The following is a 24879-nucleotide window of genomic DNA, read 5'->3' as shown; positions in this document are numbered from 1 at the left end:
CCACTTCCACCTGTTGGTCTAGAGCAGGGGTAGTCAAACTGCGGCTCTCCAGATGTCCATGGACTACAATTCCCAGGAGCCCCTGCCAGCAGAGGCCAATATTCTTCGAAGCCCAAGGATATTGGCTCGCCCTCAGAGGCCCACAGGAATGGGGGACTGTTCATAAGGAGCTTGCGAAGCCAAGTACCAAACTGCTGGAACCGAGGGTGGATGTGGTGACTGGCTGGGACCCGAGGGGACTGGAGGATGGAGTTTGTGGTGTCAGCAGCACCGTGGACAGAACCAACGGGGGCCGGGTGATCGTGGCCAAACAGGAAGCCTGAATGGGGGGCCGATCCTGAGGCGGAACCGACAAAGAGGACGGAACCGTGGATTGAGTAGCTGTCCCATAGTCCGAATGGGAGGAAAGGGACTTGTGTTTTGTCTTTCTCGCCTTCGTGGTTGAGGCTCTGAAGATGGAGCCGCAGCAGCTGGAACCGTAATGGCCCCGGAGGTTACCGGAACCGAGGGACGGATCGGACAGAACCAATGGAAACGTCTTGAGCTTCTCCACCCGAGTTAAAACAACGGTCAGAACAGACCGATTCTGATCCGGGAGTAAGGGTGGGAGCGGAGCCGGTTTGGAAGAGGGTCAGGAGCCGGTTTGGAAGAGGGTGGGGACTTAGGACCGTGCAGGGCTCTTTCCCACAGCGCTGCTTTCAGTCTGGCTGAGCGATCTGATCTGGCCTTTGGAGTAAAACGCTGACAGATCTTACAGGCTGCCATGTTGTGTGCCTCACCGAGGCAGAGAAGACAGAGATCGTGGTCACATGACTGCGGGATCTTCACCCCGCAATGGGAAATTTTTTTGAAAAGTGCCTTTGAAGCCACAACAAGAACTAGAAGCAGCTAGAGAACGACTGTTCTTCGCAGCAGAAAAAAGGAACGGAGGGAAGGGGGGGCACTCCACCCAGGCCCTAGGCGTTCCGGTGGGAAGCCACACACATGTGCACTGTGTCGGAACGGTAGCCCTTCCTATAGGGCTGGATCTTAAAAAGACTTCTGTGGCCGACCTGCACACATGTGCAGTCCCAATGTGGGGCTGCACAGCAAGACTGACAATGAACCAACTCTTCTTCTCCTGTCCTGACCAGGCAGTAATCTCAGGGTTCTCCCAGCCTCCCCTCCCTCACAGGGTGTCTGGGGTGGGGACAGGAAGGGAAGGCGAATGTAAGCCGCTTTTGAGACTCCTTCAGATAGAGAAAAGCAGCATCTAAGAACCAACTCTTCTTCTTCTTCAGTAATATCAGGGCTCTCTCAGCCTCACCCACCTCACAGGGTGTCTGTTATGGGGAGAGGAAAGGGAAGACGAATGTAAGCCGCTTTGAAACACCTTCTGGTAAAGCAGCATATAAGAACTGACTCTTCTTCAGACGGAGGATGTTGGAGGCAATTGCCTCTTTGGGGGTTGCTGATCTGTGAATTAGTACACTATGCAGCAAGCCGTTTCTGGCCAAGAACACACGGCAGGCTCCCCTGCTGCCTGCTAAGCTTCATAGATCCCACCACCACCGATTGGGTCTCCAGCTGCCTCACAACCCATCCTGGCCCCATTGATCCATCAATTTCATATCTGTCTTTCAGCCACAAGATTAGTTCCTGGTGCTTTGCCTCCCATCTCCCAGAAAATGTAGACTCCTGCATATATATATTATTTCATAAAACAATGAGTGGAGACAACCAATTTACTGAGAGTGAAGTTTACTCCAAGAGGTGAAGCACCTCAGCCCTGACCTGGATGGTCGAGGTAGCCTTGTCTTGACAGATCTCAGAAGTAAAGCTGGGTCGGCCCAGCTGAGTCCTTGGATGGGAGCCATCCCCAGGGAGGTCTCCAGCCACCACGCAGCAGCAGGCAGTGGGGAGCCACCTCCTCACCTCTTACCTTGAAAGCCCTACAAGGCTGCCACAAGTCAGCTGAGATTGAGGCCTTGACATGGTCAGTCCAAGCTAGCCTGATCTCGATTGTCCCTGCTGAGAGTCGCTCTGCAAGGGCAACTCGGCTCTGAGTGTCTCTTGCCTTGGCAACTCTACACAGCCCCCACAAGAACCCCCATCTTGACAAAGTGTTTATGTGGGTTCTCTGCTATTAGCTTAAATGAGCTTCCTAATTTCACTTAAGACTGCAGGTACCCTGGAGAGCTTTGAGACCCACATTAACGTTGGCACCCAAGTTGTACCCCAACAGCATCCGTGGGCTGGGGGCTGCAGTCATGTGCCACATGAGTGAAGACATGAGCACACTCCTTGCCTGAGCTCAACAGTGCTACGCACCATTCCCAGAATGTTTCTCAGAGGCTATTTCTCCCTGTCTTTGGCAGAGGTATTTGCTGACCCTCCAATCCAGCCACGACTGCCCCATCCCCTTCTCCTGGGCTGTATCTGCACGTCTCAAGAGACAGTCATAGAATCACAGAATCATAGAGTTGAAAGGGGTCCTACAGGCCATCTAGTCCAACCCCCTGCTCAACGCAGGATCAGCCCAAAGCATCCTAAAGCATCCGAGAAAAGTGTATCCAACCTTTGCTTGAAGACTGCCAGTGAACACAACTAGACAGGCTTGTCCACAAAGGAGACGGCATCATCAGTTGCAAATAACTTCTACAGGACTTTCAATGCTGCTTGTAAGTGCACAAGTATCCAAGAGGGTGTGAGTGGCAGACTCGGCACCTCATAGAATCATAGAGTTGGAAGGGGCCATACAGGCCATCTAGTCCAACCCCCTGCTCAATGCAGGACTAGCCCTAAGCATCCTAAAGCATCCCTTGGCTTCCTGCAGAGAATGGCCAGCAGGGCTGTCTGGATACGCATGGGATGGGGCAACAGCAGGCCAAGGTCCCACCACCACCGAAACACCAGCCATGCTGCTGCCAAGATGACCGAGGAACGCGGGAGGAAGGACGAGGAGGAGACAATGCCGTGGGACAGTCCTTCAGCCTCTTTAGTGGGGCCCTCAGGCCCTCTCTTAGTTTCTACTTTGGATGGCCTGAACTTGGCGAACAAGTTTTCAGCATTCAGGTGAGTTTGTAGCTCTCTGGAGACCAAGGCTCAAGGCTGCACAGCTGCCAGGGGGCTCAGTGGCATCCAGGAAAAGGAGAAATCTTGAGTTACTTTGGGAAGTTATGATTGAGGGGCTCTGAGCAATGTAACAATACCCAACCTCCTCTCTCGCAACATCCCTGTGATGCCAGTGCCAACCCAGGACCTGAGAGCCCCAGGTTCAAATCCTCACTCTGCCATGGAGGCTTGCTGGATGACCGTGGGCCAATCACACACACTCTGCCTAACCTACTCCACAGGGCTGTTGTGGAGGAGAGTTATGTAGGCCCCCTTAGGTGCCCACCGGGGTGAAAGACAGCAGGGAATACATGAATAAATATAAACTCACCCGGTGAGCTTCCTGGCAGAACGAGGATTTGAACCCGGTACCCTCAGTCCCAATCCTGCACCACTTAACCAGGGGTCTCCTCTGGGGCTAAATTTACTCACCAAAGGAAAGGGAGTGTTGTCCACATTGGTACTCTCTCTCTAAGGGGACAAAGCTGACCTGTCAATGCTGCTGATGAACAGAGTTAGCAATCGTCACCAAACCAAGAGGCCTCGAGACCCTCTTTCCCACATGGTCGAACTGCGGCTGCTGCCTAGCGCGGGGAGGAAGGGGGTTAGAAAAGCCCACTGGCAATTCCTGCTCCCCTGCACGGCTACAGGTAGGATGCTGCCCCCTTTGGCTACTGGAGCCCCCACTCTGATCAGGGCTCACGTGACCTCCAGGTGAGATGCCTCTTCTGAGCCAAGCAGGATCACGGGGCCAGCCACGCCCATCTGCCTCCTCCAGAGATTCCCCTGGAGGGGCCTTTACAGGTTTCAACTTGCAGGATTCAGAACAGAAGGGCCAGGAGGGACTGGGGGAAGTGGGAGGACAGGGCAAGGCCACGTTTCACCCCTTCTTCTCAGCAACTGACATTTAAAATACCTGGAGGCACAAGTCCTTGTGTATTTGTTTTATTCATAATTCTGAATTGCCTTGGGATACCAAAAGTATTTCTAATTAAGGTGATTTTTTTTAACAAAAGAAAGAAACCCCTGTTGACCTCACTTAGCAGAGCATCCACCGATCCGTTGCCTTATTCCAGTGGTTAAAAGAAATGTAACATGCACACATTTGTACAGGTTTTTCATAAAGTCTATTTCATTATTGGTGGGTAGCGCGTTCAACAGTTAAATACATTTAAATAATGTATTGTGTAGTGACTGCACTAATGCAGAGTTAAGAACTAGGTAGGTAACCAATTTAACTAAAAACCAGCTAACTAGGAACTGCCTAAATACTCCCAAATACAGCTCTTTGTTCTAGGCCATCCCACTTGGGAGGGGGAGGGGGAGGAGAGAGATCTCTGGGTCACACTGGAGTTACGTTTGTAAGGCCATTTTCTTCCATTATCCCGCTTCCTGTGGCAGCTTCCGGTCCCTTTAAGCCTCTAATTCCAGGCCGAGACCAAGTTTATGGCCTCCGGCATTGATGTTCTTGCCATCTATCAGGGCAGACAGCGTCAGCTTCACACCTGCAAGTGAACACAGCCAAAGAGTTAGGAGCCAACAAGGAGGACGCCTCCCTTGTTTCATCCGGGCCCCTTGAGCCTGAGTGGAAGCAAAAATCAAAGGCATTCCAGCCCACCCCTCTCTTATTCGGGCAGGGCAGGGCAGGGCAGGGCAGGGCAGGGCAGGGCAGGGCAGGGCAGGGCAGGGCAGGGCAAGGCTTTACCACCTGAGCACTGGCTCAAAATCTCAGACTGCAGAGACCAGCAACATTAGAAGGCTGCATGGACTGCAATCATCTGCTTAGCTCAGCATTTCTTATCTGAGCAGAATCCTACTGCGCACATGATCAGTCAAAGGCTCCTGTGTGCTTTAGTCACCCGGAATTCTTTCCTCATTTTTGTTCTGTTGCCATTTGGATGCTGACCACCCGGACTCCGACATCCAACTTCAACGGAACCACACAAGGGGTCACACTGACAAATTCTGCACAGGATCCAACCCAATATAGCCAGGATCCTTCCTTCAGACTCTATGTGCTGGTTCACAAATGCATGGGTAAGGGGCAACGATGAGCTGGACTCAACTCAGTCCTTAACATGATATTTCTACTTTTGCAAACTTAGCTGCCAAGATGGCAGCAGGACAGTGGAGGCAAAAGCAGAAACAGCCTTTTTGTCCCCTGGGCCTCCCTTGCTAGAAGCCACCACTCCCTGGCTGCTTTAAAACCACTGGGGGAAAAGACCCAGCTGGTGCTGCCCTCAGAAGTTCATGCACACCACCCTCAGCACACTTCGCCCTCCCCAGACTCTGGCCCAAACAAGCTTTGTTAAGTTCTTGGCCCAGTGCAGAGAAGAGCCATAAGAGGCCGCCTTTTACCCAATCAGGCCATCAACGCTGGAACGGTCTCCTGGCAGCAGCTCTTCAGGATCTCAGGCAGAGGCCTTTCATACACCCCTTCAGAACCAGCTTGGTGTAGTGGTTAGGAGTGCGGACTTCTAATCTGGCATGCCCGGTTTGATTCTGCACTCCCCCACACACAACCAGCAGGGTGACCTTGAGCTCACCACGGCACTGAGAAAACTGTTCTGACCGAGCAGTGATATTGGGGCTCTCTCAGCCTCACCTCCCTCACAGGGTGACTGTTGTGGGAGAGGAAAGGGAAAGCGACTGTAAGCCACTTTGAGACTCCTTCGGGTAGAGGAAAGCAGCATATAAGAACCAACTCTTCTTCTTCTTCTTCTTCTTCAGTAATATCAGGGCTCTCTCAGCCTCACCCACCTCACAGGGTGTCTGTTGTGGGGAGAGGAAGGGAAGGTGAGTGAAAGCTGCTTTGAGCCTCCTTTGGGTAGAGAAAAGCGGCATAGAAGAACCAACTCTTCTTTTTCTCTGGGGATGCTGAGGATTAAACCTGGAGCCCTTGCCTGCAAAGCAAAAGCTCTCTGGCTGAGCCATGGTCCCTCTCCTTCAACTGCAAAATAGCCCATTGCAAGAAACCTCTAAGATGCCAAGAGTGCTCCCTGGTGGCATCTACAAAATGTGAACAAGTAGCTAGCACACCCTACAGCTCAGCAAGTTTCAGAGTCACATAAGACTGAGCTGGCCTGGAGTGTGAGTGGCGGGGGAGGGGGGAGAGGAGAAGCCTGTGCCTGGAGCTGCCGTCTGCACTTGGCCAACAAATCCCACCTAGACTGGAGCCACCTTAAGTTTGCATATATGCATGAAGATCTTTGGCGAGTATTTGTTTACCTGGCCTCAAGGTCTGGGTGTAGCCAACTCCAACTAGACTAGAATTGTTCACTTTTGCCTGCAAAAAAACAAAAAGAAAAAGCCTCAGTCGAAGAAAGCATGTTAGAAATCCTGTTTGACATTCGTGACTAATTCCTGCATTAACTAAGGATCTCAATGCGCAGGAATACTTCCCAATGAAGTGGATCCTTAACGATCCAACACATTGAAATCCCCCGCCCCCCACTCTTAAATGGGGCACACACACGGGTTCAGGAGCCTTCAATCAAAATATGCCTAGAGGCCATGGGGAAACAGACTCCGGAGAAGCCCTTTCACCCTACTGGCACCCCATCAAGACCTTGTAAAAGCACTTCTAACTCGCCATGTGCGCCACGACCTTTTCTCTCCACCACTGCTGTGCCCACAGGCCACATACACATTTTGTGGTTAGGGAGGCAAGAATGGTGAGTGGCACACCCAAGGCTGCCGCTCCAAGCAGGAAAGCCCAGCTCCTGCAACCACCTCCATTAGCTGTTAGGTGAGTTCTCGCAATGATGCCACCCAACCCAGCCAGCAGACCTGAAGCTCTGAACCAGGACTTCCCAGGTCACAGCTCAGCCCTGCAAGCCATACAAGCTGCTACCAGGGAGAGAGCAAAGCACGTGACCAGGGCCCAACCAAGACTGCCAAGCCTCACAGCACGCTTGCTCAGACAGGGTTTCGTGAAGCCCCGAGGTTTCCTGAGGGGTTCCCCGGCTGGGTGGGAGTTAATTAATTAATATGGACCTGCCCCTTTTCCCCCAATGGCCCATGAGGGGCTGCCGGTGAGCGTGTACACAGCTATGCTTTCCAACCATCTTCTGCATGCTTGAGCCACTTGTGGGATTTCTCGACAGTGAAAAAGGCTGGGAAAGGCTGCCTTACAGCAACAGAGCAAGGTTTGATTTTGGCAGCACCTTCCAAGGTTAATTTTGGCCGGGCACACAAAAGCCTCTCCCAGAAGTCATCACTGTTAATCCGAAAGGTACTGCTGGACTCAAACTTTGTTCTGTTGCTTCAGCCCACCCCCCACAGCTTTACAGAAGGCAGCCAGCCACAGGCCTCCCGTGCAAGTGAGAACAAGCAAGCTCCAGCAGCCCCTCTACTCACCGAAACGGAAGCGGTAGAATCCAGCTGGTACTTGGCTGCAATTCCAAACCGAGTACTGTTGCTGCCTGCTGTCCAGTTGAGGTTGACAGCTGTCTCAAGGTTGTCGCTGACTTTTTGGTAAATGGAGCCCCCAAATTCGGACCCATCGTTGCTGGAAAATATTGTGACAGTAAACGTTTAACCTCCCATATGAACACTTTCTTTTTTTTAGCCCTTTCTCTATCAAGCTCAAACAAGGAAGTGCCAGTGGGGGGGGGGGAGCACAGTGGCCTTACAAAAAGTGCTCACAGACAACCGAGCGCCACGCTCAGAGTCTCAACAGACAACACGAAAATAATTTGTGACGTTCTAGTAAACAAACACTGAGAAATGGGAAGAGCCATATGACGAAATTCTCACAAGCCTTTTCCTCGGCAGCAATTCTGAAAGTGCTCCGAGGTCAAACTGCTGTTAATACAACTGGTACCCCAAACAGGCCAGCAGAAGTCAACCACAATAATAATAACACACTCGGTTTTGTTGTGCTGTCCTGATTATGGACATTCACTTGCAGACTACTGTACAGAAATGCAGCATGCTCCACTGAACCCCCCTCCCCCCCCGCCCAAAAAAAAAACCCCCAGAGTCACGCAGGGATCCTAGGTCCAGGTGCATCCTTCCACTCACTGCCTACTGAACTAAAGCCCTGCATGGGCCACCACAGCAATTCAGTGTGACAAGGAATGGCACCTTCCTCAATGTCCCCCCAGTAAAAGAAACAACAGACGTCCCAAAAACAGGAGATGCAAAGTGGAGAGATGAGTGTGTCCACTGCCATCATCTTTTGGTTAAGGAGAAAGGGGGTTTCCAAGTTCATACAAACCCAGGCCTGCTTAAGACAAGAAAGAGCCTTAAGAGGAGCCGAGGTGGCAACAAGACTGAACTAAAATGCTGCAGGTTTCAATTCCATTCTGATTAATGCAGCCAGCAAATCAGAACGCAGATCAAACCATCCAGACGTGGGTCATCTCAAATGCATTTATTTATTGGATTTCTATACCGCCAATCCTGGACCAGCCAGCTTGTGGCAGTTTACAACCTTTTTGCAGTTGAGGACCACCTCCGGGGGTGGGGGAGAGTCCAGGGTTCACAAGGATGGGGAAGGACCCGTTCTCATTAGCCCAGTATTTGGCCCGGCCTCAACCAAAAGCCTGGCGGAAGAGCTCCGTCTTATAGGCCCTGTGGAAGCCAGAGAGCTGCCATTCCTTCTAAATACCAGCCACTTTTTCTGCAGAGAGCTGTGGACTCACAGCATGGCTGAACTTGCCACTTCCAACTTCATGCACCCAACCCAGTAAAGCTCAAGAAATTCACTGCAAATCAGAAGGCCAAGTGAACAATCTAACGTTCTGGAGAACCAACACAAGACAGCTGCTGTTGGGGGCAGAGACCCAAGCTATGAAAAGAAAACTTGCCTCCCAGCACCACACCCAGCCTTTAACAGAAACACGGACAAGCTGTAATCTACCCTTGGAACAAATGAAGTTTTTTTAAGACTAGTGGTTGCACTCAGACAAGATGGCAAACCATGATTTGTTTGTCAATAAACCACCCCACCCTCCTTTTGCGTGTGGCTTGGAAGCTGAAGACTTCTGGATTCCCTAAAAGTTTGTTTTTCACAATGGCCTAGCCACCCAAAATGCTGGTTTGCTACACTGCCTACAAGCCAGGATTAAACCACGGTTGGCACTCCTCTGTCTGTATGCAAGGGAACAATTCAGTCTGTCAGTTCATCTAATTCCAGTTTATGGACTTTCAGGGCTCTGAACTTAACTTGCACAATACACTCAAGCAGAACCTACAAATTACTTCTGCCATTTTTTGATTCTAGCGCCACAGTTCCAATATCTCCTCATGTGTTTCATTCCAGAGTTTCTCCCTGTACCTTTGCATTGTCAACGTCCGCTGAATACTTACACATTGGTGTGCAGCTGGAAGTCTCCAGTCTTGTAACCCACAGAGAAGTTGTTTCTTGTCAACTTGGATTTGGCACTATCGAAGGTCATCTGGTAGCCAGCGAGCCAGCCCTCGTAGCCAAAAACAGCCGAGCCATGGATGGCAGGGCCAGCAAAATCAAAGTCAACATCACACCCAATGTTGATGCATTCCCGCTTGTAGGCGGACTTGATCTTGCCACTCTTTTTCCTGAAAAAGAGGATTTTTTTGTCATTGCGAGGTCAACTGCTCCTCCAGAACGCCCGAGCGACATCAAAACTCATCCACTGGCAGGGAAATAAAGGAGAGGGTCTTCGGGATGAAGTACGGGAAAACACTGGACACAACTGCAGGCCTGGGAAAGCCTCTGCACTGCAGGAGAAGCCACATGGATGACATTCAAACAGACTTTGTTTCAGCTTTGGAATGGAGAGCTTGTTCAATGGGGAACAAACTGAAGGGCCACCGTTACCTTACATCATTCTCCATGAACCTGGCAGGGGTAATTGAGGGTGTGTAATTAACAACTTTGCACTCCATCGGGAACCTGGGGGTGATCTTTCATGCCTCCTTTTCAATGGAGGCACAAATCGCAATGGGAGTTCATCAGGCTCTTCCCCATCTGCACCAGCCAACGCTACCAGCATCCTCTCTGACCCTGGAAAACGTAGCCACAGTAATTCACGCAACAGTCCCCTCTAGGCTGGACTACTGTAACTCACTCTACGCGAGTCTACGCTCAGCCCTGGCCTGGAAACTGCAGCTGGTGCAAAGCTACTGAATCAGAGTTGGAAGGGGCCATCCAGGCCATCTAGTCCAGCCCCTGCATGATGCAGGATCAGCCTAAAGCATCCATGAGATGGAAGTATCTGTCTAGCCACTGCTTAAAAACTGCCTTACTAGAACATTGAGGAGGGCCCATATTTGACCTGTCCTGCAACAGTTGCATTGGCTACCGGTTGATTCCAGATAAAGTCTTTACCTTCAAGGCCTTACAGTCTGGGCCCTGTGTACCTGAGGGACTATCTCTGAAATTAATATGGTTGAGTCCAGAGCAAATAAAATCAAATGGGCCTCTCTGAAGTATCCCACCACTGATGGTGGCCTAAGATACAGATGCAAGAACAAGGCCCAAGAGACTGAAGCACTCAAGAGTTTGCTGTTTTGTAACTATTTATGCTGAGAATCTAATAAGTGGTACACCATCCCGAGCCTGCTTTGCAGAGAGGAGAGGTCTATAAACCTATCAATAAAAATGCCTAAAGCACGTTGGTGTACCAAAGGAGAATATTATAGAAGCCATGTTGGAGCAAGCCAATGGCTCATCCAGTCCAACACTCTGTGTCACACAGGAGGCATCAGGAGATCCATGAGTGGGACCAGTACTCCATAAGCCCTCCCACTGTGGTCCCCAAGCACCAAAAAATACAAAGCATAACTGCCCCAAGCAAGAGGGAAATCCCTCTAAGGTTCCACCAGCAAGTTGGGAGAACAGTGCATTGCTAGGCGCGGACCTGATATGATTGCTAGGCACCCAGACAGGTCAGTAAGGCTGCCACAGGATCATTCTGCCTCAGGAACCATTCCACGGCCCTATGAGAAGCAATGTTCTAAATCAGGGGCAGTCAACCTGTGGTCCTCCAGATGTCCATGGACTACAATTCCCATGAGCCCCTGCCAGCGTTCACTGGCAGGGGCTCATGGGAATTGTAGTCCATGGACATCTGGAAGACCACAGGTTGACTACCCCTATTCTAAATGATATTTGGAGATGGGAAAGGTTTTGTTTCTCCTTGCAGTACAAGAGTGCAAGTAAAATGCTAGTGAAATGGTCCAAGGCACTTGGGTGTGGCCTCAAGATCCATCCCAGGATGCATTGAGCCACACTCCCCAATCTTTCACCTTGCAAACACCCAAATACTTGAATGAGGAAGACCAAAACCAAAACTTACCCTGTGTTTGGTGAGAAGGTCGTATCAAATGTCAACTTCAAACCTTTGGCAATCTGATTTAGGGAGGGAAAAGTGGTTAATTAAGGGTGCCAAACTGTTTCCGTAATAACTGCAGATTGACTAAGAGCTCATTTACCTGATCTTCGATTGCCATTTCTGTCCCCAGAGTGTTATCTGTGTTCCATTTTTCTGTGAAAGTCACACCATACTCAGTCCACTTGTATTTGGTCTCCAGACTCCCGTTCACTTTCCCCGTGTCTGTGTTTGATGAGCCAGCTGTCGAGAACTCCTAACAGAAACAACCACACGGAGTTTAGCAGACCAAAGAGGGATGCAAGGAAAGGCCAGAAGCACCACGCTTCCCCCCCCCTCCCAAAAGCAGCATTTTCTGTAAAGACTAAATTACAACTCACTGCAATTTATTACAAGTGACTAAGCTCAGGGAGGCTGGCAGAATCTCAGCCCATTTGGTGCAGGGCAGAAACCGCACCAAGTTTCTGAATTATTTTATTATATTTCTTGACAGCCACCCTCGGTTTGGCCAGTTCACAGCAGTTTACAACAATAAAAACAAAAATACAATAAAACCCCAATACCCCTCCCTCAACTAAACAATACCCCGCAAAATAACAATAATAACAATAAAAACAAAATACAATAAAGCCCATCAACCAATAACCCTCCCTTCACTAAATTTCAGGCAATATTTTAGAATTTTATCCAGATTTCTATGTATTTTAATTTGTATTTTTATTGATGTTCCCCTGCTGCAAGACCAATTTTGGAGAGGGATAGGCTAGAAATCTCAAAAATGCATAAATAAAATAATACCCCACAATTAACTCAATAGACCCCTGTGGCCCAATGCCTCAGGATAGGCTCTGGCCTCAACCAAATCCTGGTGGAAGAGCTCCATCTTCTGGGCCCGGTGGACCTGCAATAGCTCCAATAGGGCCCTTAGCTCTTCCAGGAGCTCATTTCACCAGGCAGGACCAAAAAGGCCCTAGTCGAGGCTAGGCGTACCTCACACGGGCCATGGATTCCCAGCCTATTTGAATTCTCAGAGCAAAGCGCCCTGTGGGGGACAAAGGGAATTAGATTGTCCCTCAGATTGATGGCCCCTCCCACGAATGGCCTTGAAGGACAGAATCAAAAGGTTGATCTTGATTTGGAATACAACTGCTAGCCAAGGCAGCTGTCGCAGCACCGGCTGGATATGGGCTCTCCCAAGTTGGGGCTACTTTGCACGTCATGTTTCTCAAAGCTGAAGATGTGCAACACATGGAACAACCCTTAGCGCAGCATCTCAAACATTTCACGTGCCCCGACGCCAAAGCAGCAGCCACCTCCCACAACTGAGACTTAGCTTTTGCGGGGGTGGTCAAACTGCGGCCCTCCAGATGTCCATGGACTACAATTCCCATGGGCCCCTGCCAGCATTCGCTGGCAGGGGCTCATGGGGATTGTAGTCCGTGGACATCTGGTGGGCCGCAGAAGATGTGCTGCCGGGGGGGTGGGGGGGATGACATTCCTTCAACAGACTATCCAAATTCACAAGCTCACCCAGCCTTTTCAACACTTACCACTCCACTTGCAGATTTCGTTTTCACATCCAGTTTCACCAGCCCAAAACCTTGGCAGAAACAACTGGAGTTACTAAAGCACACTTTCCAACACAATGTATCTTACCGGCATCGCCTCTGTTAACAGGGAACTGCACAGGGGTGACCTAAAATCCGGTGAACATTTGGGAGAATGACAGCAGGGCCCCCCTGCCCCCCATCCCACACTTGCAATGGGTCCTGATCAGGAAGAGCTCGTCAATAGGGTGCACCCCACATGCAGGATGAAAGCCCGATCGTCCCCTGCAGGTCTTAGAGTAGCAAACAGGATTCAAACATTAGGGACACAGCTGAAAGCCATCAGGCCCAAGGGTCTCTGCCCACAAAACAACATCAATCAAGGTGTTCTGCCTGGAGCGCAGCTTTAATGCACATCCACCACGAGCCTTCGTGGGAATGGCGGGCTAGAAATTCAATAAATAATAATAGTAGTAGTAGTAGTAGCAGCAGCAGCAGTAGCAGCAGCAGTGGTGGCTGGAAGAAAACCTAGCTCACCCTTTCCCCTCCTGCTTTACCTGTGGAATGTAAGCTAAATATGAGCAGACTGTGTGATGCAGTGGTTAAGAAGGCCAATGCCGTCTTAGCTGTAGCAACAGAGGCATCACATCAAAAATGCAAGACGACAGTCCCACTGTATATTTCATTGATCAGACCATGCCTGGAGTACTTCAAAAAGGATGTGGACAAAACTGAGGGGACATGATTGCTGTTCTTTAAGTATTTGAAAGGTTGCCACTTAGAGGAGGGCAGGGAACGTTTTCTGTTGGCCACAATGGATAGGACCCACAGGAATGGGTTTAAACTACATATAGCACACCAGCTAGATATCAGGGGGGAAAATGTCAGTCAGAGTAGTTCAGTAGTGGAATGGGCTACCTAAGGAGGTGGTGAGCTCCCTTCACTGGCAGTCTTCAAGCAGCAACTGGACAGAGATTTATCCTGGATGCTTGAGGCTGATCCTGCTCTGAGCAGGGGGTGGGACTAGATGGCCTTTACAGGCCGTCCCACCTCTAAGATTCTAGGATTCTACCTCTGCTGTCCGGACAGAGGAGAAGCAAATTTTAAATTGGAACCCAGAAGTAGGGGTGAGGCAGAGACCAATCCCACCAAAATCTATGCTGCATCCAGGTTCCTACAGGATCAAAAGTATTTAGGAGAAAGGCCACATCGCGATGCTTTTCAGCACTTTCTGGAGCCCCTCTGAAAATGTCCTGGCCTCCCCTTGCTCAGAAGCCTTGGGAAAGGGGTGGCAATGGAGGGAGAAGATACCTAGTTCAGGCACACCAGGCCTCCCTTGACTCTGGCAGATGCTGATGCAGCCAGGCAAAGTTACAGCTGCCACATGGCCTCAGCTGCAGAAGCCTTCAGAAGCCACTCCAGCTTCTGCACTCCAATTCTGAGTATTGGCGCCGCAGAGGGAAACTGTTCCATGCTCAGCCAAGCGCATCCCAGCAGTTCTGCCCAACCCTACGTGGAAACTATTTACCTACAAACAAGCAGCTTGCGGGAGTTTTCATGGACTACTCGGAAGCAGATGTTTTGTGAAAGCAGCTGATGCCAGATGTCCAGCTCAGAAACTGGCACACTAGCCACGCTGGCTAAAACACAGGCTCCCTCATTTTTCCACAGCGAGGCCCTTTTACTTTATCTAAAGCAGTAGCCACTCACACATGTTCAAAACACAACCACACCCTTCCCAGCATGTTCCGAGAGCCCTCAAAGCAAACACCAAGACAAGGGGACTTTTGCATGCGTATACAGCATGTTGCGGCATGAAGCAATCTCTATAGAGGTAATCCCTTTGTGGCATTAAACGAGAAACAGAGTAAATTCTGTCGTCTCCTCTGCTCAAGCCACATACAGAGAATCAGAAGAATCTTCCTTCACTCACAACTGTAATTGAAGCATAAAACTGGCTTGTTCAGACTCAGCATAACAAATTAGGGACATAATAAAAACTGAGTCCTTTAAGACCAACAAAAATGTATTCAGGGCGCGAGTTTTTTTGTGCCTGTACACTTCCTCAGACAAAAAGGAACAAGGACCATGAGAGTACAGATATATAGAAAAAGTAAATTAGTGGCCAATTAGTAAACCTGGTATCCATATTATGCCAGATAATTCTTTGCTAAAACAGCTGATCAGTCCTTTTGAGTCCAGAGCATATAATTGAAAAGCAACGCTCATACCAAATCCTTTGTTGAAGACATCTCTGGCAGATTTGCCGAGGTCCGCATAAGCTGGTGGGATAGCCATTGGAGCTAAGGAGACACAAGAATGGGAATGTTAATACTGCAGGAATTTTTTTTTAAAATCCATACCAAAGTGTGCTGCATTTTCTAAATTTCCAGAGGAAGATCAGGCACAAACCACTTGTGTACTATAATTTAATCAGTATTTTATTATTCTAAATAATTTTTAAAAGTGACAGATGCAACTAAATGGACTCTGAAATCGTATACAGTATGCTATTCAACACCTTGCATTCTCCCATTCTGCTGCAGGTAGATCTCTCACGAAGGAAAGGGTCAGACTCTGCTGAGTAAAGACACAGGTTGGAGTTGCCAGGCCAAGCCTGGCTGATGTATAGGAGAGTGAAATAATATTTTTTTAATTATTGTTCTGTAAAGAGAAGCTTAGTGTATCAATCTGTTTCATAATAGAAGGCCCAGGAACTTGCTTTTGACTGTATCTGATATGTTCTATTCTCAAGGCCAGGAACAATTGCTTATATCATGCCATTGTTTATGTTACCAGAGGATTGAGAAAGAAGGGGAAATGACCTCTTGTAACCTTTTCCCAATGCTAAGTCACTGGGAAAAGGTTACAAGAGGTCATTTCCCCTTCTTCCTTATGCTAATGCCAATGGGTGGTCTTGTGGGATGTGCAAGGGGTGGAGACCCCAGGTTATTGGTTTGACCTGAGAAGCATCATCTTTCCCTGCCTTCAATGGAATAATATAAAATCTCGTGTAATCCTTTGTTCGACACACAGGCTTTTCTGGGACAACCCCCCTGTGTCATTTTGTTCTTCGGCAGTTGAATAAAATTTTGAAAAAGCTTTCCAGTCTAGTGGTCACTCTGTTTGGGTGCTGCACACTAGACAAACGATTCCAAAACGCCCAGACCAACGGGAGAGCTGGGATAAGGGACAGCCAAATGAGCCACAATGGTAGCTCTAGGAATTGCTGAAACACTATGGTAAAGCTGGTTTCAACAAGTTCCTAGAGCGACTGTCGTGTCTTCCAGGTTTTCCCCAGAAGTGACATCATCATACAATACTTAATTTGTTTGTTCAACAGAATCTTGGGGCAGGGCATTCCCCACCCTGACCAAGAGCTTGACAGCCTTAAGACAGGAATGGCCAATGAGAGAAAAATGTTCAGGCTGACATGGCTGGGTATTTAACAGATGAATGCAACATGTGCTTTCCCAATGCATCTTCCTCTAAGAAAACACATAGGAACGCTTCACGCGCAGCCCAAGAAACCTAAAAATGATTTTATGCAAATATGGAGACATACATGATTACTTTGACTCACAAGTTCATCCCCAAATAGAAACATTTAAATTATTACGTAAGATTATTAAAGCAGCGCTTGATAAGTTAATACAGAACTCCCCTCCTGCTGCTTCAGACACTAAATCCCTACAAAGCAGATGTTCACATTGAGTCAGTTCCCCTCTGGCTTTCCACAAGAACTGCAAATATATCGTGTGGTTCAAATAAGACCCAATATCCTCTAGGCTTACTATGCTCTGCTACCTCATAAGAGAACCATTTCTTTTTTTCTTTTTCTGATGCAGCCTTGCTCTTAAACACCACCAACATACCAAAGGAGAGCAGAATGTGGAACAATCAAAGAAGGGGGTAGAACAAGTTCAGCACTAAGAGCTTTAGGAGAAGCACCTAAACAGCTTGAAAGATTATTTGTAAGTTATACAGCTACTCCTGTGAACTGCAGCTAAGTAGGGATGTTCCACAAGCAGTATTGATTAGTCAATTGTTTAAAAGTCTTGATGTGCCTCTCATCTCCCTGTGATTTTTTGCTAACGTACTGGTTTTGTCCTCTCTAAGGCCAGAAAAGCTGAAAACTATTACAAAAAGTTGATTTCCCCAAAATCACAAGTAAGCTTTCTCAATACTCCTAAGTTGACATGGGGCTGCAGGGGGAAAAGAACCTTTGAAAACAACAGGAAGTTATGGCAGACCTCTTCCATACTATAAAATCAGAGTCCAGTAGCACCTTTAAGACCAACAAAGGTTTATTTAAGGTGTGAGCTTTCGAGTGCAAGCACCTTAAATAAATGTTTGTTGGTCTTAAAGGTGCTACTGGGCTCTGATTTAATGGGCTACCTCAGACCAACAGGGCTGCTCATTTGACTCTTCCATACTAGTAACAGTTGCACTTGCGTTAAAATAGACATGTTCAGAATCTACATGAAATGTCATTTGTGAAATTTTAGATGCTACAGAGGGGAATGGAGATCAGCAGTGCTTTCTCCAATGGAAGCCTACTAAGCACATTAGCGTGGAGAGGCGCTTTTGAATTGTGTACCCTGAGACACATATTAATGCCAAAGAGCCCAGTGGCACCTTTAAGACCCAACACATTTTGATTCAAGGTATGAGCTTTTGTGTGCATCCACACTTGCCTGCACATGAAAGCTCAACCCTTGAATAAAACTTGGGTTGGTCCTAAAGGTGCCACTGGACTCTAAATTTGTTCTGCTACTTCAGACCAACACAGCCACCCACCTGAATCTATATTAATACCAAGTTTTACAGAAATGTCTCCCCACTTATACAACAACTAGAAAATAAGCCTGCTGTCGAAGAAATACAGCGGGCCCTAGCAGAGGGGGAGAACAGACTGTGGGGAAGGAAGGAAGAAGAGGAAAGGAGGAAGGTTAGGGAGGAAAAGGGGCAATGGGTGGTTGAAGGGATGGGTAGAAGGGAGAAAGAAAGAAAGTGAAGGAGAGAGACAGGAAGCAAGTGAGAGGGAAAGACAGAGAGACAGGAAGGAGATGGAGGAAGGCAGGAAGTAAGAAGGAAGAAAGGAAAGCAGGCAGGGAGGGAGGTGAAAGGGGAGGGGACAGGGGGGTGTAGTTTGGGGGGAATGGGGGGCAAATTGGGATGGGGAGGTGGGGAGGAAAGAGGGGGGTAGAGAGGAGTGTGTGCGTGGATGTGTGGGGTGGGGGAGAGGAAGTCAGGAAGTAAGAAGGAAAGGCAGACATAGAGGTAGGTGAAAGGGGAGGGGCCAGGGGTGTGTGTGAAGGTTGGGGGGGAATCGCGGGGGGGAATCACTGGGGGCGAATGGGGAAGGGGAGGTGGCAAGGGAAGAGGGGGCAGAGAGGAGTGTGTGCATGGATGTGTGGGGTGGGGGAAGGGGTGGCAGAGCGCGGTGGGTAGGTGGCTGTGTGTGTGCATGTCTGTGTGTCTGTGGGGGCGGGGAAGCGGCGGCAGGGCAAGGAGGGGACGGCCAGGGAAGCTTGGCTGGTGAGGCTGTGTGTGTGTGTGTGTCTCGGTGCAGGGAAGCGGCAGCGGGGAATGGCCAGTGGGATGGGACCCCAGGTGGGAAAGGAGCGTCCCTGCTCCTTTCGCGAGGGCGAGGGGAAGCTGCCTGGAGTACTCACCGTCGGGGAAAGCTGCTTCTCCTCGTGTGCGGTGAGTCCCCGGGCAGGCAAGGTGAGGCTGGGCCAAGCAGCCAATGGGGAGCCGCGCAGCGCGGCTCCCCATTGGCTACTTGGCCCTGGAGTGACACTCAGAGGGCCCAATCAGGAGCCGCTTCGCGGCTCTTGATTGGGCCCTCTGAGTTTTTATCCCGGACAGAGCCCGCCCTTTCTCCCCCCCCCTTAGGGTTTACTCTTTTATTTATTACGCTCCGCAGGAGCGGTTAAAGATTTGCCATAGTTAAGACAACTGTTGCATATAAGAAAGTTCTCATAAAGATTTAGGCCAGAGAGTTAGCATGTCATTTGCTTTGGAGACACAACGCGGATGGTAAAATGAAGCTGAATAGGAGGGTTTTTACTACTGGTGTATCCAGCAGTGTTTCAACTGCATTGCTCCCCTGATCACAAAGACCTCAGCCCGCATTTGCAATGCTGCACACAGAAATACTAAAACGCAACCTCTCAGTTTGCAAAGGAAAACCTCACAAGGAGCTGAGAACTTTCACTCTGCCTGACCCAGATAGCTGGGGCAGGAAGAGGCCCCATCCTCAACAGAGTAGTTTGTTTTTTTTAAGTCACTGTATTCATCACCTGGGAGAATTTGTGCCAGGTTCTTTTGCATTTTGACCTGAAAATATCTGTATTTTTTTACCAGATCTGGACATGCTGACCAGTGCTGTAGTTCAGGGGTAGTCAACCTGTGGTCCTCCAGCAAATGCTGGCAGGGGCTCATGGGAATTGTAGTCCATGAACATCTGGAGGACCACAAGTTGACTACCCCTGCGAGTGTAGTTCCTAGTTTTAGCAACAGGTTAGGAAATATACTGGAGGAGGCAATGACATCCTCCATCCTACCCAGTAGAAATCAGCAACTGAAAGCCAAAGATAGCAGAATGTGCCCCCCCCCCCCACATCATCAGTCCCTCCCTTTTAGCTGGCAAATCAATCAGGGAGTAGCAACAGGCCTTACTGGTAGGTCACCATGACTGGCTCACCACCCCTTCAGCCATTCCTCCAAGCAGCCATCTCATAAAATTATCTGCTTTGCATGGCTGTACAGATACAGTCCTCCTTCCCAATCTATAAAAATCCAATACAATTTAAAAGGGGTTTCAATCCAGCCTAAACACCACACTCCTACTTCACCAAAAGACTTAATGCTTTGGTAATCACTTTCAAGGTCATACACGACCTGGGCCCAGTGTACCTGGACCTCCCTGTGTATACCTCCCAAAGAGTTCCACACTCTGCTATGTCCAACTGGCTGGTGATCCCTGGCCATAAAGAAGCACATCTGACCTCAACCAGGGCCAGAGCTTTCTCTGTCCTGACCCCCACCTGGTAGAAAGAGCCCCAAGAAGAGATCAGGGCCCTGCCAGAGCTAGCACAGTTTCTCAGGGCCTGCAAAAGGGAGCTCTTCCACCCGGCATTTGGTTGAGGACAACCGAACCAGCAATATCTACTGGGCCCCATGAATTAAATTCTGACCAACCATGGGGGTCACAGTCAATATGTCAATGCTGTTACCACCAGTTACTGGAATGTTATTGTAACCACTGTTACTGTTATTTCATTCAACGTTATTCTGAATTATACTGTACATATTCCTATGTTTCCCCATGTTCTATGTAAACCACCCTGAGCTGCAAGGTTGGGCGGTAATTAATTAATGTTATAAGGTGAAGGTAATTAATATTATAAGGTGCAAGCACCGAGTCATGTCTGACCCTTGGGGTGACGCCCTCTAGCGTTTTCTCGGCAGACTCAATACAGGGTGGTTTGCCATTCCCTTCCCCAGTCATTATCATTTACCAGTTGGTACATGGCCTCACTCTGAGAACAGCTACTCAGCCAGATGTCCCACTAAAACCAATACAAAAACCTTCCAACTCCATAAGTTTTATAGAAAGATGCCAGGCGTGTCTCAATTATTTCATTAAAGAACAGAGTGGGATATGAGACATGAAATGAGGATTTGCCTGTGCAGCTATGCACAGGGGCTTCTTCTATGGAATTGACAATTATACACACAACATTAAAGAAAAAAGGTCAAGAATCAGGGGTTCTTAACGAACTCAAAGTCTCACCTTGCCATGCCAGAGCAGCAGAGTACAATACAGTAATTAAACTACAAGCTTAAAAGATTTCAAGGATTACACCACACCTTTCCCTTAAGTTATTCTTTCCAAATCCACCACACCCTTATCTTAAAGCACCCCTAAGGAATTCTTAGAAGGTGCTATCTCTGCAATGCCATCTTAAGAAGCGGTTCATGAATAAGAGACTGCATTTAAGGGATACATAAAAACTTGACTGTGCAACAGCCAGATATTTATCCTAAATAGTTAACATGCTTATCTGACTACAGAGGATCTATAGTGTTAGATAGTCATCGGTCTTAAACTTTATTGCTATAACTTGTTAGTGGCTACTTCAACAGCCATTCCTTCAACTCTCCCTACTTACGTCTCGGTGGGCGCTGGCATGCTGGATTAAAAGACATGGCTATTTAGTCCAATCTAGTCTAGATGATCTACAAAACGGGGAAAACGTGTTTAGAGAGAAGTATAGCGCACAATTTTTTGAACTGGAGTTAACAATAGGCTTAGGGATTTCAATAAGGTGACCAGATTTTTAACATTGGTAAAGGGAAACACCATTGACCGGGGGGGGGGGGGTCTTGATTAAGAAATTGGTCTACAAAAAGCAACAAAAAGTTTCATAGAACGCAAAAATAGTAATGTATATATATATTTAATTTCAACAAAAGTACAATTTGCCAGCCCCGAGATGCCCCTCCAAAAGTGGGACAATCTGGTCACCTTATATTTCGGCCATTTCAAGGGCGCCTTTCCACCCCCGGCGTCTGCACACAAAGGAGAGCGCGGGGGCACCTTTAAGGCCCGCGGGTCTCAATGTGCACGTGCTCCGATCCGCGCACAGGCAGCCGCTATCCCGAGCCAAGCCTTGCGGGCCTTAACGGCGCACGAGGGGCGGGAAGGAGCCGTTTGGGGAGACGCAGCCATCTTGGGGCGCCCCCGGGCCAGCAGCAGCTCCGACCCCCGCCCGGCCCAGCGAAGGCCGCCTGGATGCAGGATGCAGGCCGGATAGGGGAGCCCACGCCGCCGCCGCCACCCCCGCCCTGGGCGCTTCCCGCTCGGTCCTCCACGCGAGGCCTGGTCCGAATGCCTCCGCGGCCCCCAACCTCCGCCTGGCCGACCTCGCAGGGCTGTTGTGAAGCAGCGGCGGAGGCGGCGGCAAAGTTCGCGGCCCCCCCCCCCGACGCACCCCTCACCCCACCCGTCGCCATGACGACCCCCACCTGCCGAGGGGGGAAAGGGCGCGCAGGGAGGCCCGCTGTGTCTCTCTGGCTCACGCGAGCGCGCTTCTTTCCGCCGCCGCGTGAAGGCCGCGCTGGAGGGCGAAGTGAAGGAGACACCTTGCGCTCGCCGCCCGTCCGCCCCCCCCCCCCCGCGCCAGGACCCTCCCCCAACGATCGCGGGCCGACCTCCGCGGGCGCCTGTCTGGAGCTCCCCGCTGCCGCCCGCCCCCGCCGCCCGCGGGGCACCCCGAGAAAGGACCAGCGGCTCAGATCAACGCTTAGATGCAGCCATTCCTTCTGAGCGCGGAGAAAAGGCCGGCCGCGACCGCCGGGGAAGGAAAACAGGCAGGCACTGGCTAGGGCAGCTCTCATGAAGAAGCTAGGAGGGGTCCTCGGCTAGCACCGCCGGCGGGGGCAGGAGAGGCCAAAGGGGAGGGCCCTGGAAGAGGGAGGGGCAGCTGGCGGCTAGGGAAAAGTAGGGGGCGTGGCCTGGCGTGGCCGAGGGAGGAGCAGGGCGAGGCAATAGCCGAGCGGGACATGCGCAGTCGCGGGGAACGTGGCGCTTCGGCGGCCACCCCGGGACCCACCCTGGTTGGCGGGCGTTAAAGGCTGCTAAGCAGCGCTCCAGGTGTCCCTGGACTACAATTCCCATGAGCCCCCGCAGGCCGCCCCTGCCATGAAACCGGGCTACTCTGCGAGGGTCGTCTTGCTCGGGGAAGGGAGCCGAGCAAAGCTTCGTGCCTGCAGCGCTTCCTACCACAAACAGTCTCGCCGCCCATTTCATACGGTTGCCATATCCAGGCTGGAAAATCCCTGGAGATGCCCCCGACTAAGCCTGTCTGGAGAGGAAACACCTGGAGGTTGGCAACCTATTTGAAAAGGGCTACAGGCTCACTTCAGTTGATCTGCTGATGTTCCCAAGAATCCCTGCCCCTTGTACACCTATGCTGGCCAGGCTGTATTCATTCTTATATCTCTATCACATTGTTATATCCTACACTTTCTTCATGGAGCCGATTCTCCCTGTTTACCATCACAACAACCCTGCGAGGTAGGGTATGCTAAGAAAGAAAGTGGCTTGACTCTGCATGGCAGAGGGGATTTAAACCCAGAGCTCTCCAGTTTTGTCTTTACAGGTTGGCCTCACCACCACACTGGTTGGTTGTCTAATAGGAAGGAAATACCACTGTGATCCAGGGGGCTTATGCTGAAGCAGGAGAAAGTCAAGTTCCCTTGAATGCAGGCCTGCTGCATGGCACAGGTTGGGAGCCATTGGCCTGAAGGGACGGAGAAACAGAGCCAGGGCAGAGCTTCAAGATCCCACTCCGCCACGGAAGCTTCCTGGGTGACCTTGGGCTGGTTACACACTCTCGGCCCAAAACAACAAGAACAACAACATAAGCCAGACGTGGTCTCTGCTGGGGAGAAAGGCACTGGGATTGTGGTTCCCTTTCCCAAGTTCTGCAATCCCATGCATGCTTATGGGTAAGAGAGCCTCCCTGAGTGTAGTAAGAGTCAGTTCTGCACCCCGCTTGGAGCACCCACCTGCTCCCACCAAGAAGCACCTAGAGAGGTAGCCCTCTTGGGGCCCCAACCATTGACAAAGAAGAAGGGAGAAAAAAATTCACTCAAAACATGAATTAAGAACCCAAAGGTTAAAGAAATGGAAATTTAAGGGCCTAATGATTCATCCAAATAGAAGAGTTGCTTTTTATACCCCACTTTTCACTGCCCAAAGGAGCCTCAAAGCGGCTTCCAATCAACTTCCTTTCATCTCCCCACAACAGATACCTTGTGAGGTGGCGAGGCTAACAGTGCTGTGTGAGAACAACTCTTAACAGGACTGTGACTGGCCCAAGGTGGCTGCATGTGGAGAAGGAGAAACAGAGAATCGAACCTAGCTCTAGTTGAGGCAGACTCTGCTTAGCTTCCCAGATCTGAGAAGATTGGCTAGCCTGGTCTCCATATGCTGGAGACAAGGATTAAACAAAACTCGTTATCAACCAGGAGGCTGAAGGTTATACTCACAGGTCCATTTCCCTTTCTTTGACTTCCTTCCCCCTTTCTTTCTCTTCTTTTTTCTTTCTAAATCCATGTCCACCTTCTCCTCCTTCAGCTCAAAGGAAGGTGACTCTTCCGACATAAGTATCTCAAAACGACTTAGTCCCCTTCAAATTGGGGTGGCTTGAAATCTCAGTGTGGACTTCAGCCGTTGAGGAAAAGACCAGTTTACTGCTTCTTTCTGGTGAGTAACTGGGACTCTACTTTACACAGGGATTTGGGGAAGGCTGTAAGTGGAGGGAAGTTAAATGTTAAAAACAGCCATTTCTTGCCACTTATAAATTAGTGGGAGGAGGTGTGCTTTTAAAGGAACAGAATATATATCCAGGCAACGGTTCTACACTTTGTTGAGGGAATATTCAGACTTTACTTCTGAGTGATCATGTACCAGCAAGTATATAACGTGTTGTTTCAGTGCTGTAACTTCAGTTTCGGTTTACCAGGTCCCACCCCTGAGAATATATAAGGATAACAGAATCACCATTCCTACTTGCATCTGACAAAGGGAGCTTGATGGGTCATACTCCTAAACCTCACAGGGTGTCTGTTGTGGGGAGAGGAAAGGGAAAGCGACTGTAAGCCCCTTCGAGACCCCTTTGAGTCGAGAAAAGTGGCATATAAGAACCAACTCTTCTTCTTCAGTGATATCAGGGCTCTCTCAGCCTCCCCTCCCTCACAGGGTGTCTGTTGTGGGGAGAGGAAAGGGAAGGCGACTGTAAGCTCTTTGAGACTCCTTCAGGTAGAGAAAAGCGGCATATAAGAACCAACTCTTCTTCTTTGTTTCTCCATTTTTACTTTTACAATATAAGTTCATAAGACTA

General features: G+C 49.6%; 1 protein-coding gene across 4 annotated transcripts; it reads right to left on the bottom strand.

Moving 5' to 3' along the window:
- Positions 1–4022: 4022 nt before the first annotated feature.
- On the bottom strand, positions 4023–24222 carry VDAC2 (voltage dependent anion channel 2). 4 transcript variants are annotated; one of them, XM_077346020.1, is made up of 10 exons: positions 22184–22333; positions 21142–21208; positions 15190–15261; positions 12962–13011; positions 11515–11667; positions 11379–11431; positions 9409–9636; positions 7453–7603; positions 6322–6379; positions 4023–4598 (listed from the first exon to the last, which is right to left on the bottom strand). In XM_077346020.1, exons 2-10 carry the CDS (start codon positions 21176–21178, stop codon positions 4507–4509), a joined length of 894 nt encoding a protein of 297 aa, XP_077202135.1. In that variant the 5' UTR covers positions 21179–21208; positions 22184–22333; the 3' UTR covers positions 4023–4506. The 4 variants fall into 4 exon arrangements, with proteins under 4 accessions (XP_077202135.1, XP_077202134.1, XP_077202133.1 ...); XM_077346019.1 differs by lacking the exon at positions 22184–22333 and adding an exon at positions 21998–22161; XM_077346018.1 differs by lacking the exons at positions 21142–21208; positions 22184–22333 and adding an exon at positions 24026–24222.
- Between the last annotated feature and the right edge of the window lie 657 nt (positions 24223–24879).

Source organism: Paroedura picta, chromosome 7 (assembly GCF_049243985.1).
Source record: "Paroedura picta isolate Pp20150507F chromosome 7, Ppicta_v3.0, whole genome shotgun sequence".
Classification (NCBI taxonomy): domain Eukaryota; kingdom Metazoa; phylum Chordata; class Lepidosauria; order Squamata; family Gekkonidae; genus Paroedura; species Paroedura picta.
The sequence above is the reverse complement of the archived record's forward strand: the minus strand, read 5'-3'. Positions and strand labels throughout refer to the sequence as shown.